Raw genomic sequence first — 12502 nt, forward strand, 5'->3', positions numbered from 1 at the left:
GTGGCATGAATACGGGTAAGTCCAGAAACTAGTTCTCAAGTTGATCTCAGTTGTGGCATACACATGGGTAAGTCCAGAAACAAGTTCATATTAAAGTATTATACTGGTGTAGACTCCAGCAGCTCCCACCGGGGGGAGTAAATGAAGGATTAAGTAGCAAAACACAGTCTAGCAACATAGTTCAAAAACACAGTTCAGAAACAGAGTTCTTACCAGGAGGAGTGAACTAAGGGTTAAGTTCCAAAGTCAACAAACTAAAGATAACTTAGAGAGTGTAGCTTACATACCTAGAGAATGTCCAGAGCCATGGGTAGAAGCACAATAGAACAAGCAGCTGGGCTGAAGGGGACCGGAAGCAGAATACTCCAGCAAGAAGCTGATACCTGATCCGGGTTTTAAACAAACGAACAGGAAGTAGGGCAGGCAAAAACAGCAAACTCCATCTTAACAAAGGGCAAGATCATTCACAAGGTGACTTGGAAAACCTGAAATACTGACATTGCCACTAATTTTGGTGCTTAACTAAATGGCAAGTTGTAGTTATTGGCACAAAAAACGATGGATGGAAACCGAGCAGAGCTGAGTGGCCAAACTGTGGTACTAGCCCAAAACGATTTATTGGGTTAGATGCAGTAAAAAATTATTAGATACACAGGTGGTGTAGCTAGCTTCACAGGCGGGCTACTCCGCTGACGTGCAGACACTGCTACTAGACCCAAAATGATTTACTGGGTTAGATGCAGTAATAAATGATTAGATACACAGGTGGTGTTGCTAGCTTCATAGGCGGGCTACTCCGCTGACGTGCAGACACTGCTACTAAGCCCAAAACAATTTACTGGGTTAGATGCAGTAAAAATTATTAGATACACAGGCGGGGTAGCTAGCTTCACAGGCGGGCTACTCTGCTGACGAGCAGACACTGCTACTAAGCCCAAAACGATTTACTGGGTTAGATGCAGTAAAAAATTATTAGATACACAGGCGGTGTAGCTAGCTTCACAGGCGGGCTACTCAGATGACTACCAGACAATACTACTAGCCCAAAAGGATTGGCTGAGCTAGATTACACCAAATGCTGTGACAAACACTTGCACAGCACTGTCACAGACCTGCCTGGCAAAAAGTGCTATGAACTGCTGTAACCTACCCTGAAAAGGGCTGATATTACAACTAGTCCCGACTCCCTAAACCTCTCTCTATCTAACTGCCAATTTGCTCGTAATTCACACTCTTATACTGTATAGTGCCCACAGCAGCAGCGGTGCCGTCTAACACTAAGCTCCGGCAGTGAGGAAATGGTGGCGACGGGGGAAAATGGCTGGTTCTTATAGGGCAAGGACATGTGAGATACACAGCCAATGACACATGCCATTGCTTGTGTGCATCACATGCACTTTGCTGTGTGTGTGTGTGCACTGTTGATAGACTGAGAGACTGCACCGCCCCACTGTAAATGCGGGGGAAAAAAAAGGAGATCGGCATTTTTTTTTCTGCAGTTTGCTTTGCTTTTTCTTCCCTCTTTTTCTCTGGGTGGCTAAGGAGTCTTGTGTTAGCATGGATGTTCAGGAATTAGCTTCTCATGTAGACCAGCTTGCTGCTAGGGTACAGGAAATTTCTGATTATATTGTTCAGACTCCTGTTTTAGAGCCGAAGATTTCTACTCCTGATTTATTTTTTGGTGACAGGTCCAAATTTTTGAGTTTTAAAAACAACTGTAAACTGTTTTTTGCTTTGAGACCTCGATCCTCTGGGGATTCTATTCAGCAGGTTAAAATCGTCATTTCCCTGCTGCGTGGTGATCCACAGGATTGGGCATTTTCCCTGGAATCTGGGAATCCGGCTTTGCTTAATGTAGATTCCTTTTTTCAGGCTTTAGGACTATTATATGATGAACCTAATTCTGTGGATCAAGTGGAGAAGACCTTGTTGGCCCTATCTCAGGGTCAAGAGGCGGCAGAATTGTATTGTCAGAAATTTAGAAAATGGTCTGTGTTGACTAAATGGAATGATGATGCTTTGGCTGCAATTTTCAGAAAGGGTCTTTCTGAATCCGTTAAAGATGTTATGGTGGGGTTTCCCACGCCTGTCGGTCTGAGTGATTCTATGTCTTTGGCCATTCAGATTGATCGGCGCTTGCGGGAGCGCAGAACTGTGCGTGCTGTGGCGTTGTCCTCAGAGCAGAGTCCTGAGCCAATGCAGTGTGATAGGATTCTGTCTAGGACAGAACGACAAGGACTCAGACGTCAGAATAGGTTGTGTTATTATTGTGGCGACGCTTCTCATGTCCTTTCAGTCTGCCCTAAACGGACAAAGAGGATCGCTAGTTCATTTACCATCAGTACTGTACAACCTAAATTTCTGTTATCGGTGTCCTTGATCTGATCATTGTCATAATTTTCTGTCTTGACGTTTGTGGATTCAGGCACCGCTTTGAACTTAATGGACCTCGAGTTTGCCAGGCGTTGTGGTTTCCCCTTGCAGCCCTTGCAGAACCTTATTCCTTTAAGGGGCATTGATGCTACACCTTTGGCTAAAAATAAGCCCCAGTTTTGGACACAGGTGACCATGCGCATGGCGCCAGCCCATCAGGAAGATTGTCGATTTCTGGTATTGCATAATTTACATGATGCTATCGTGTTGGGTTTTCCGTGGTTGCAGGTACATAATCCTGTGTTGGATTGGAAGTCTATGTCTGTGACTAGTTGGGGTTGTCAGGGGGTTCATAATGATGTTCCTTTAATGTCCATCTCCTCTTCTTCCTCTTCCGAAATTCCAGAGTTTTTGTCTGATTTTCAGGATGTAGTCGATGAGTCCAAGTCCAGTTCTCTTCCACCGCACAGGGACTGTGATTGTGCTATTTATTTGATTCCAGGCTGTAAGTTTCCTAAGGGCCGACTCTTCAACCTGTCTGTGCCTGAACATACCGCTATGCGGAGTTATGTTAAGGAGTCTTTGGAGAAAGGGCATATTCGGCCATCTTCTTCACCGATGGGAGCGGGATTTTTTTTGTTGCTAAGAAGGATGGCTCCTTGAGACCCTGTATTGATTATCGCCTCTTGAATAAGATCACGGTCAAGTTTCAGTACCCTTTACCTTTGCTTTCCGATTTGTTTGCTAGGATTAAGGGGGCTAGTTGTTTTACGAAGATTGACCTTCGGGGGGCGTATAATCTTGTTCGTATTAAGCAGGGTGATGAATGGAAAACTGCGTTCAATACGCCCGAAGGCCATTTTGAATACCTTGTGATGCCGTTCGGGCTCACTAATGCTCCATCTGTTTTTCAATCTTTCATGCATGATATCTTCCGGACTTATATTGATAAATTCTTGATTGTATATTTGGACGATATTTTGATTTTTTTCTGATGATTGTGAATCTCATGTGGAACAGGTCAGGATGGTATTTCAGATCCTTCGTGACAATGCTTTGTTTGTGAAGGGGTCTAAGTGTCTCTTTGGGGTGCAGAAGGTTTCTTTTTTGGGTTTTATTTTTTCTCCTTCATCTATTGAGATGGATCCGGTTAAGGTTCAGGCCATTCATGATTGGATTCAACCCACGTCCGTAAAGAGCCTTCAGAAATTTTTGGGCTTTGCTAATTTTTATCGCCGTTTCATTGCTAACTTTTCCAGCATGGTTAAACCCTTGACCGATTTGACGAAAAAAGGCGCTGATGTGGCGAATTGGTCCTCTGCGGCTGTTTCTGCCTTTCAGGAGCTTAAACGTCGATTTACTTCTGCTCCGGTATTGCGCCAACCGGATGTTTCCCTTCTGTTTCAGGTTGAGATTGACACTTCTGAGATTGGCACAGGGGCCGTTTTGTCCCAGAGGGATCATGTTGGTTCCTTGACGAAACCGTGTGCATTCTTTTCCCATAAATTTTCGCCTGCTGAACGCAATTATGATGTCGGCAATCGGGAGTTGTTGGCTATGAAGTGGGCATTTGAGGAGTGGCGACATTGGCTTGAGGGAGCTAAGCACCGTATTGTGGTCTTGACCGATCATAAGAATTTGATTTACCTCGAGTCTGCCAAGCAGGTGAATCCTAGACAGGCTCGATGGTCCTTGTTTTTTTCCCGCTTTGATTTTGTGGTCTCGTATCTTCCGGGTTCCAAGAATATTAAGGCTGATGCCCTTTCTAGGAGTTTTTTGCCTGATTCTCCTGAGGTCCTTGAACCGGTCGGCATTTTGAAAGAAGGGGTGGTTCTTTCTGCTATTTCCCCTGATTTACGACGGGTTCTTCAGGAATTTCAGGCTGACAGACCTGATCGTTGTCCAATGGGGAAACTGTTTGTTCCTGACAGATGGACTAGTAGAGTGATATCTGAGGTTCACTGTTCTGTGTTGGCTGGTCATCCTGGTATTTTTGGTACCAGAGACTTGGTTGGTAGGTCCTTTTGGTGGCCTTCTTTATCACGTGATGTGCGTTCTTTTGTGCAGTCCTGTGGGACTTGTGCGCGGGCCAAGCCTTGTTGTTCCTGTGCTAGTGGGTTGTTTTTGCCATTGGCCGAGTTTGCCCTTAATAATCGGGCTAGTTCGGCTACTTTGGTTTCGCCTTTTTTTTGTAATTTTGGTTTTCATCCTCGTTTTTCTTCTGGGCAGGTTGAGCCTTCTGACTGTCCTGGTGTGGATTCGGTGGTTGACAGGTTGCAGCAGATTTGGGCTCATGTGGTGGACAATTTGGTGTTGTCTCAGGAGGAGGCTCAACGTTTTGCTAACCGTCGTCGGTGTGTTGGTTCCCGGCTTCAGGTTGGGGATCTGGTCTGGTTGTTTTCCCGTCATGTTCCTATGAAGGTTTCTTCTCCTAAGTTTAAGCCTCGGTTTTATTTGTCCTTATAGGATTTCTGGGATTATTAATCCGGTGTCTTTTCGATTGGCGCTTCCGGCCTCTTTTGCTATCCATAATGTCTTCCATAGATCTTTATTGCGGAAATATGTGGTACCTGTTGTTTCCTCTGTTGATCCTCCGGCCCCTGTGTTGGTTGATGGGGAGTTGGAGTATGTGGTTGAGAAGATTTTGGATTCTCGTTTTTCGAGGCGGAGACTTCAGTATCTTGTCAAATGGAAGGGTTATGGCCAGGAGGATAATTCTTGGGTTTTTGCCTCTGATGTCCATGCTGCTGATTTGGTTCATGCTTTTCATCTGGCTCGTCCTGATCGGCCTGGGGGCTCTGGTGAGGGTTCAGTGACCCCTCCTCAAGGGGGGGAACTGTTGTGAATTCTGCTTTTGGGCTCCCTCCGGTGGTTGTAGGTGGTAATGCAGTTGCCCCTGAGTTGCAGTCCTGGTCAGGTGTATCTGCTGATTGCAGTTCTGACTGGGGTATTTAGGCATGCAGGATTCATTAGTCCTTGCCAGTTGTCCATGGTTGTTGGGAGGTTTTGGTCCTGGTTTGGTTCCTTCTGCCTTCTGCCAAATCAGCAAAGATAGTCTGGTTTTGTTTCTGTGGCACACATGCTGTGTGCTTAATAATTCTGTGCTATTCAGTGTTTTTTTGTCCAGCTTAGATTGTGTCAGTATTTTCTCAGTCTTGTTGGATTCTCTGTAGTGGCAGATATACATTCCATGTCTTTAGTTAGATTGTGGAGCTTTTTGTATTATCGGCTGTGGATATTTTTGGAAGGGTTTTAATACTGACCGCTTAGTATTCTGTCCTATCTTTCCCTATTTAGCTAGAGTGGCCTCTTTTGCTGAATCCTGTTTTCTGCCTGCGTGTGTCTTTCCTCTCCTACTCACAGTCAATATTCGTGGGGGGCTGCCTATCCTTTGGGGTTCTGCTCTGAGGCAAGGTAGTATTCCTATTTCTATCTATAGGGGTATTTAGTCCTCCGGCTGTGTCGAGGTGTCTAGGGTTTGTTAGGCACACCCCACGGCTACTTCTAGTTGAGGTGTTAGTTTTGGTTTTGCGGTCAGTACAGTTTCCACCTACTCCAGAGAAAGTTCATGTGGCTCCAAAGTCACCGGATCATAACAGCAGGGGCTGACAAGCGCTCCTCTGCTCTGTCCAAGTCCTGGTGCCAAAGTGTTCAACTGTATTTGTGTCTAAAAGACGCAAATATAATTGAACAAATATTGAAGTGAGAACCAGAGTCTGCCGATTCTCTGCGGGCCACACATCTTTAGGAGGGCCACATGCCACCCGCAAGCTGTATGTTGTGCTGGCCTGCATTAGATTGATGGTCTAAAAGGATCAAAAAATATCATAGGGTGCCACAATAATTATTTGATAGAATTATATAGGCAAAAGAGCTTTTTTCTAATTATTCTAAATAAATATATGTTTTTATATGTTTATATGATCCAACAAAGAAATGTAGTCTATAAGAGTGAAAGAAAATTTAAAGGTGTTGTCCACTACTTTAATCAATTCAGGACTTAATATAAAATAAAAACAGTGTATACTCATTTCCTACTGCCATTCCAGCAATGTTGCCACTGCTGTTTCCGTGGTGTGATGTGACATTGCTGTGTCATGTGAAGGCTGCAAAAATGGATGGCCACTATTTGGCTGCAGCTTAGCAATACTCTGTCAGGGTGGACATTCACTCTGATGAAATAGTAAAGGCTCATTGCCTTCAGCTGGCATGTGGCACATGAATCAGTGTCATCTCACTCTCTAGGAACAGCGGCGCTGACATCACTGGAATGGTGCTGAAGCAGAAGGTGAGTGCATTCTGGCTTTATTTTATACTAGCTGAACAGCCCGGCGTTGCCTGGGCATAGTAAATATCTGTGGTTAGTTATAGCACCTCACTTCTCTTATTTTCCCATCACGCCTCTCATTTTCCCCCTCACATCTTTCATTTTCCCCCTCACATCTCTCATTTTCTCCCTCACAACTTTCATTTTCCCCCTCACTCCTCTTATTTTCCCCCTCATTCCTCTCATTCCCCCCTTACTCCTCTCTTTCCCCCTAACACTTGTTATTTCGACCTCACATCTGTCATTTTCCAATTACTCAACTATTTTCCCTCACTCCTCTCATTGTGCACTCACACCTTTTCATTTTCACCTCACACCTCTCATTTTCACCTCACACTTCTCATTTTCCCCTCAGTATATACATGTTTGTCATCTCCCTTATATATAGTATACACCTGTATGTCATCTGTATATCGTATATACCTGTATGTCATCTCCTGTATATCGTATATACCTGTATGTCATCTCCCCTGTAAATAGTATATACCTGCTGTATGTCATCTCCTCCTGTATATTGTATATATCTGTAAGTCATCTCCTCCTGTATATAGTATATACCTGTAAGTCATCTCCTCCTATATATAGTATATACCTGTATGTCATCTCCTCCTGTATATAGTATATACCTGTAAGTCATCTCTTCCTGTATATAGTATATACCTGTAAGTCATCTCCTCCTGTATATAGTATATACCTGTGTGTCATCTGCTCCTGTATATAGTATATTCCTGTGTGTCATCTTCCCAGTATATAGTATGTTGCGTGTGGCAACATGCATGTAGCAACTTTTGCGAGATGAGTTTTGTGTGGCAACATGTGTGTAGCAACTATTTGTGTGTCGAATTGCATGTGACAGGTTAATGTAGCAAGTTGTGTGCAAGTTTTGCGCATGGCGAGTTTTGTGCGTGGCGAGTTTTATGTGTGGTGCGTTTTGAGTATGTGCAAGTTTTGTGTGAGGCAACTTTTGCATGTGTTGCAACTTTTGTGCATGTGGCAATTTTTCCACGTGTGCAAGTTTTGTGTGTGGCGAGTTTTCCAGGAGGTGAGTTTTGCACGTGTGGCTAGTTTTGCGTGAGCCTAGTTTTGCATGTGGCGAGTTTTGCATGTGGCGAATTTTGCGAGTGGTGAGTTTTGAGTGGTGACTTTTGTGTTTCGTCTTTTATGTGGCGAGGTTGGTGTATGTGTGGTGAGATGTGTGCTGAGGGTGGTATATGTGTTCAAGCAGGTGGTAGTGTGTGGCACATTTTGTGTTTGTGTTCATATCCCCGTGTGTGGTGAGTATCCCATATCGGGGGCCCACCTTAGCAACTGTATGGTATATACTCTTTGGCGCCATCGCTCTCATTCTTTAAGTCCCCCTTGTTCACATTTGGCAGCTGTCAATTTGCCTCCAACACTTTTCCTTTCACTTTTTCCCCATTATGTAGACAGGGGCAAAATTGTTTGGTGAATTGGAAAGCGCGGGGTTAAAATTTCGCCTCACAACATAGCCTATGACGCTCTCAGGGTGCAGACGTGTGACTGTGCAAAATTTTGTGGCTGTAGCTGCGACGGTGCAGATGCCAATCCCGGACATACACACATACACACATACACATTCAGCTTTATATATTAGATGGGGTCCTTAGTTGAATAAACTGAGGTTGACAAATGGTGAACGCACCTTTTAAGTTTTATGGCTTTATAGATATTACTCTACAAAACTTGTTTCTTGCTCTTTCCTTTCCAAGCAAACGACTAATTTCTTGTAGTGGTTAGAAGTCAGTTGTGTTGCTTGACTCTGCAGGGTCCTGTGTCTTACTGCATATATTGTTAATTTTCTAGAGAGTCATTGTTTATTTGTAGGTTTCATAAAAATACAGTATATTCACACACTGAAGTCATATAGCAGTAACATTATGACCACCCCGTGTGAACAAACCCTAAGTGAAAAATGACTAATATTAAAAATGAATCTGAATTGATGATGATTTTCACAAAGTATCATATGTACTGTACCTCTTCATAATTCTCGTATGTTGTTTTGTGAATGAAACTATTTTGGAATTTTGTGTTATCACAAAGTATTAACTTTTCAGTTTTCTTATGTATATTTTTTCACATAGGTTGTAAGTTGGGAGAAGCATCTGACTTCCTTGTCCGGCAAGGAGAACTCATCCAAGTTCCATCAGGGAAAGTGGGCTGCTATAAGATCTGTGCTTGTAGGCAAAGTGGAGCATTGGAATCCTGCATGGAAATTAATTGTGTTGATCAGATATCGTGCAATGTTGGTGGGCAACAAAGAAGTACGTGTAATACAAGTTATCTTTTACACTTAATATCAGATATACAATGTAGCAATTCTAATATTTCTATCAAATAGTTTTTACAATATCTATCTATATAATCGTCTAAGGATCACTTCCGTGTGTTTGTCACGGAAATCCTGCGTCGCTGATTAGTCGCGACGGACACAGTCCGGCCGCGAATTCGCACCCTCCCTACTCCCCTCCAGTCAGTGCCCCCTCCCTACTCCCCTCCAGTCAGTGCCCCCATAGTGTTTTAGCAGTCCATTAAACGGACTGCGTTACACCGCGGCATAACGCAGTGTAACGCAGTCCGTTAACGCTGCCTATGCAGCATCAATAGTAAAAAGATCTAATGTTAAAAATAATAAAAAAAATAAAAAATCATTATATTGTCACCTTCCGGCGCCTTTCCCGCTCCTCGCGACGCTCCGGTCCCAAGAATGCATTGCGGCAATGACCGCTGATGACGTAGAAGTCTCGCGAGACCGCTACATCATCATGTGTTATTTCCGCAATGCATTCTTGGGACTGGAGCGTCTCGAGGAGCATCGCTAAACGCCTGGGCTGGATCCGGGGTCCGCCGCAGGTGAGTATATAACTATTTTTTATTTTAATTCTTTTTTTTAAAGGGATATGGTGCCCACATTGCTATATACTATGTGGGCTGTGCTAGATACTACGTGGGCTGTGTTATATACTGCATGGGCTGTGTTATATATAATGCGTGGGCTGTGTTATATACTACATTTCTGTGCTATATACTACATGGGCTGTGCTATATACTACGTGGCTGGGCAATATACTACGTGGCTGTGTTATATACTATGTGGGCTGTGTTATAAACTATGTGGGCTGTGTTATAAACTATGTGGGCTGTTATTTACTACGTGGGCTTTCTTATATACTGCGTGGGCTGTGCTATATACTACTATACATATTCTAGAATACCCGATGCGTTAGAATCGGGCCACCATCTAGTTCTTTATATTAAGCTATCATTTTTTTTCATGACTTTCAAACCTTTGACCACCTGGGTTTTTTGGGAATATGCTTAATGCCACATGGCTAAAGCCCAACTCCAAGCATAAAGAGCTCCAGGGTCAATTTCTGGAAAGCCTCACTGCAGCTGAGCTCCAGTCTAGTATTTACTACCTGCACTCGTTCTCGTTTACTCCTTTGCTTTAAGGCTTATGCATATTTATCGTACTTTCGGTCTTAGAGCATGCCAACAAAACATCGGTTTTTCAGTTGGACCAATGTTATTCTATGGGGCTATTCTAAGAGCAGAGATTGATGTGCATAATTGACCTGATTCTCTCAGATGAGAGAATGAATGCTGGTGTGACCCCAGCCTTAGGTGTTTGTGGGAGCTAAGGGTGAACATGTGCCTCTACTCCTAGCAAGATAAAGCAGAATATTTATTGACTCCTGGAGCCTTGGGAAGGAATAAACACTTCTCTGTACAATTTGACATAATTTTTCATTGATTTCATTGGTTTGCGGAGGATCCAACTGTCAGTGGTGAGCGGTGCGCCGAGAAAAGTACTTCTCCAACTAGCAGAACTCAAAGTTCTGGGAGTGCAGGAACTCCTGTCTGTCAGACTCCAGCTTCTATATGGAATATGTGGTTTCTAAGGAATACAACACCACATATTGTAAGCAAAGAAACTAGATTTATTTTTGTACCATCAACTGTTAATCCTGCAGAAACTGTGAGAACACACTGTGTGCGAGTCCCCAGCTGGCAGCACACAGTGAGAACACAGGGACAAGCTCTGATACTAAAGAACTGACACTTCCTGAATATATAAGGGTATGGCTCCACGGTCCGGAGGGCCGGCGGTATCGCCGCAGCGGCGAAGCCGCTCGGCGCTAAGCCCCGCCCCTTTTCTGGGACGCGATGGTGCCGGATGTGTACAGTAGACATCCGGGATCATCGCACCCCTCGCCATAGGGCCCTGTGATATGCCTTGCGGGGACGCTGCGTCCCCGCAAGGTGTACGGACATGCTGCGATCTGAAAAGACGCGCAGAATGTCCGGAGTCGCAGGGCCGCCGCGTGCGGGTTTCCACGCATAGTGGAGACGGGATTTCATAAAATCCCCTCCACTATGCTGGAACATCTGGACGCTGCTTGTTTGACGCTGCAGCGTCAAACAAGCAGCGTTTACTTACCGTGGAAACATACCCTAACACTGAAAGATCAGTATAATGCGCCAAAGGCAGGACTCATGTGCAGATACACACTGAATTCTCTGAACACAGATCTAACCTGATCCTTCACTGTGTTATTGAAATACCTGCAAAGAATATAGTGCAGCACAGTAAAAAGTGTCCCGTCTCTCTACACTGCGATGTGCTGAGGGTGAGATTCCAGCTGACAGCTCACATAGTGGGAGCGCAGATACTTGTATCAATACCTCTTTATTAAAAGGAATGTGCAATCCAAAAAGTCTTTTTTCAACAACTGAAAAAAATGTAAAGTATTAATGCTTAATTTTAATAAACAAAACTATTGCATGGGATAAAATGTGGAACATAATTAAATAAGTTTTTATATTTTCCATTTTTTTAAAATAGGGGGAGCATCTGTTGAAATGTACCATGAAAATCTAGTGTACTGCTAGCTCGTATTACAACTGCTGTATATGTGGGCGGGGTCTGATCACATTTGAGATGTTGCAAAAGGAGGTGGAAGGATGAAGTTTAGGATCACATGCCGGAGACATTTTGTTGGTGACTGCAAAGTGACAAAAGTGATACCGAGATGTGGACAGTCACTGATTACGGCTGACAGCACCAATTCTGTTAGTTGGTGCTGCACACGCACGCTGGGGTTAAATACACAGACTGCATCACATGCAGGGATTAGATATGCGGAGTGCCTCACACGCTAAGGTTAGATACGTGGAGTGCATGATGCACAGCTTTGCCAGCTGTATCAGACATGATGAGATTGGATACACAGCTCAGCTGACCATATCACACATGACGGGTTTAGATGCACAGCTCTGCAGGCTGTATCACTTGTGCTGGGATTAAATATGTGACTCTGTTGGCTGCATCACAAGCACTGGAATTACATACACTGCTCTGTAGGCTATATTCCATATGATGGAATTAGATAAGCAGCTTTGCGAGCTGTATGTTATACTATGAGCAGTGACAGGGGTAAATTGTAATTCAGAGGACTGTTCTGGACTACACCAAAATGGCGCATATCTTCCCCCACAGCTGTTACATAAACAGGGGTCGTGCAAAGTTCACAGCTCAAAGCAGCCACAATGTAGGAGAGGCTACCACAGTCTACTATGCCCAGGGGCTGCTGTATTTGCCATGTGTAAAGGTTCCGTTACACTAAGCGACGCTCCAGCGATATAAACAACGATCCGACCTAACTAGATCGCTGGAGCGTCGCTGTTAGGTCGCTGTAGAGACGTCAAACACAGCAGCTCCAGAACGATGCAGGAGCGATCCAGTGACGTAACGGCGACTCACTTATCGTTCACGCTCCA

The 12502-nt window shown here is 44.1% G+C and overlaps 1 protein-coding gene across 6 annotated transcripts in view; it reads left to right on the top strand.

Annotated features, from left to right (window-relative positions):
• Window positions 1–12502, top strand: part of RECK (reversion inducing cysteine rich protein with kazal motifs) — a 1181658-nt gene that overhangs the window by 861553 nt on the left and 307603 nt on the right. For all 6 annotated transcript variants that reach the window (XM_077269439.1, XM_077269433.1, XM_077269437.1 and 3 more), the window contains one exon: window positions 8806–8985. In XM_077269439.1, coding sequence (XP_077125554.1) covers window positions 8806–8985 — 180 coding nt within the window. The remainder of the gene's footprint in view (window positions 1–8805; window positions 8986–12502) is intronic.

Source organism: Ranitomeya variabilis, chromosome 6, assembly GCF_051348905.1.
Source record: "Ranitomeya variabilis isolate aRanVar5 chromosome 6, aRanVar5.hap1, whole genome shotgun sequence".
Classification (NCBI taxonomy): domain Eukaryota; kingdom Metazoa; phylum Chordata; class Amphibia; order Anura; family Dendrobatidae; genus Ranitomeya; species Ranitomeya variabilis.